We start from the raw sequence: 2,098 nt of genomic DNA on the forward strand, positions 1-2,098 counted from the left end.
ACACACACACACACACACACACACACACACACACATAAATAAAATAAAATTTAAAAAAAAAAAAGTTATTTGTCTTGGTTGGGGAGATAGCTTGGTGGTCTAAGTGCCTGCCTGGCAAGCACAAGGACCTGGGTTCGATCCCCAGCACCACATGCCGTGCACCAAATAAATAAAGATTTTTTAAAAAAAGACATGTTCCATAAGAGTTATTTGTCTTGGGTCTGGTGGTGCACACCAATAATCCAAGCATTTTAACAGTCTGGTCAGGATTGTAAACCCAATTTAGGCAATCAGCTAGACCCTGTCTCAAAACACAGAAGGTTGGGAATACAGCTCAGTACAAAGGCTTTGGGTTCAATCCTTAGTACTATGGATGGATGGATGGATGGATGGATGGATGGATGGATGGATGGATGGATGGATGGGATTGAGACTGGCATGGTGGCACACACTTGTGTTCCCAGCACTTAGGGAGGTAGAGGCAAGTAGATGAAGAGTTCAAGGCCAGCCTATGCTGTTTAGCAATGCTCTGTCTCAAAAAGGGAGAGTGGTGCATGAGATTGGTGAAAGCTCAACTAAGATGAGAAGCTAAGTATTTATAGGGGAACAATTGTGTGCATTAGATTTTTTTTTTTTTTTTTTTTTTTTTTTTTTTTTTGGTTTGTTTGTTTGTTTTCTTACAACTTACAGCTTCTGTAGCAGAGAATTGGAGAATGTTACAGGCATATGATCTGTTTATTGATCTGCATCTTTTAGAGACCCCATCCTTCAGCTGAAGCAAAATCTCCAACACCAAAGTTTGACTTATTAGCTTCAAATTTTCCTCCTCTACCTGGGAGTTCATCAAGAATGCCAGGAGAGCTCGTTTTGGAGAATAGAATGTCTGATGTCATTAAAGGTGTCTGCAAAGAAAAGGTAAGCACCAAAGCATGCAAGATGGTTCTTTGACCAGATGGTTCTGTTTCTTACTTAATTTTATCTTACCTATTTACTTTCTTTTTTTTTTTTTTTTTAGAAGGAAGGAAAGGTTTATTTAGCTCACTATCACTGGAGGTTTCAGTCCACACTCAGCTGGCTCCAAGGCAGAGTGGCACATGGCAGAGAGCAGCCTTTCATGGTGGCAGCAAAGTGCAAGAGCCTTTACTTTCATTTTTAGACATTATTTATTGACTTTAGGGTTTATAATTGAGATCCCCCACTCCCTACCTGGTAATACTGGGGATTTAACACAAGGATGTTCAACTGCTGAACTACATACCCAGCCTTTTTTAATTTTAAAGTATTGTTTTGCTAAGTTGACCAGGCAGGCCTGAAAATTAAGGTCTTTGTGCTCAGCTTCTTGATCACCATGGCCAGCACACAGCTGCATTAAACAAGCACACATAAAATTGCCGCTCAGTATTTTATGCTTTATCATACCTGAGATGTCATATATTATAAGGTCCTCCCCCCTCCTTTTTTTCATAAGGGGGATCGAACTTGGAACCTTGTACTTGCCAGGCATGTGCTTATTCCACTGAGCTATATCCCTGGCCCAAGGTGCCCATTATGTTAGTATTACTAAGCAAAAAGGCATTGTAAGTTAGACTGGAACATGTCATTCTTTGTAAGACACTTAGTAATACATAGTTTTTCATAGCTGATAGAGTATTCTGTGGCTTCCTTCCTTTTTTTTTTTTCTCTTTGAGATACAGTCTTATGTAATTCAAGCTACCCTTGAACTCATGGAAGTCCTCCTACCTCAGCCTTCCAGCTGCTGAGATTATAGGCATGTACCACCATGTCCAGCCTTTTCTTGTGTATTGTGAATTTTTCTTAGTCTCCTTAATTGGATCTCCTTTTCTTCTCATTTTACTTTTACTCTGGAGTATTATAGTTCCTGTGTCTTACAGAGTTTCTTGAATAAGTGGTTATGAGGTCTGAGTTTCTTGATCTTGAATTTTGAAAATTTTAATCAGTAGTTTATCTCCAGGTAGACTTCTCTTTCAGAAATAATTTTCCCTCGGGGCTGGTGAGATGGCTCAGTGGTCTAAAGCACCTACTTAGAACAAGCTTAGCAAAGCACAGGGACCGCGGTTCAATCCCCCAGCACCACATG

The 2,098-nt window shown here is 39.9% G+C and overlaps 1 protein-coding gene across 1 annotated transcript in view; it reads left to right on the forward strand.

The window, feature by feature from the left end:
• Positions 1 to 2,098, forward strand: part of Larp4 (La ribonucleoprotein domain family member 4) — a 71,045-nt gene that overhangs the window by 65,046 nt on the left and 3,901 nt on the right. Inside the window, exon 13 of the mRNA XM_012516166.2 lies at positions 757 to 915. Coding sequence (XP_012371620.2) covers positions 757 to 915 — 159 coding nt within the window. The remainder of the gene's footprint in view (positions 1 to 756; positions 916 to 2,098) is intronic.

Source organism: Octodon degus, unplaced genomic scaffold (assembly GCF_000260255.1).
Source record: "Octodon degus isolate 3935 unplaced genomic scaffold, OctDeg1.0 scaffold00093, whole genome shotgun sequence".
Taxonomy (NCBI): Eukaryota; Metazoa; Chordata; class Mammalia; order Rodentia; family Octodontidae; genus Octodon; species Octodon degus.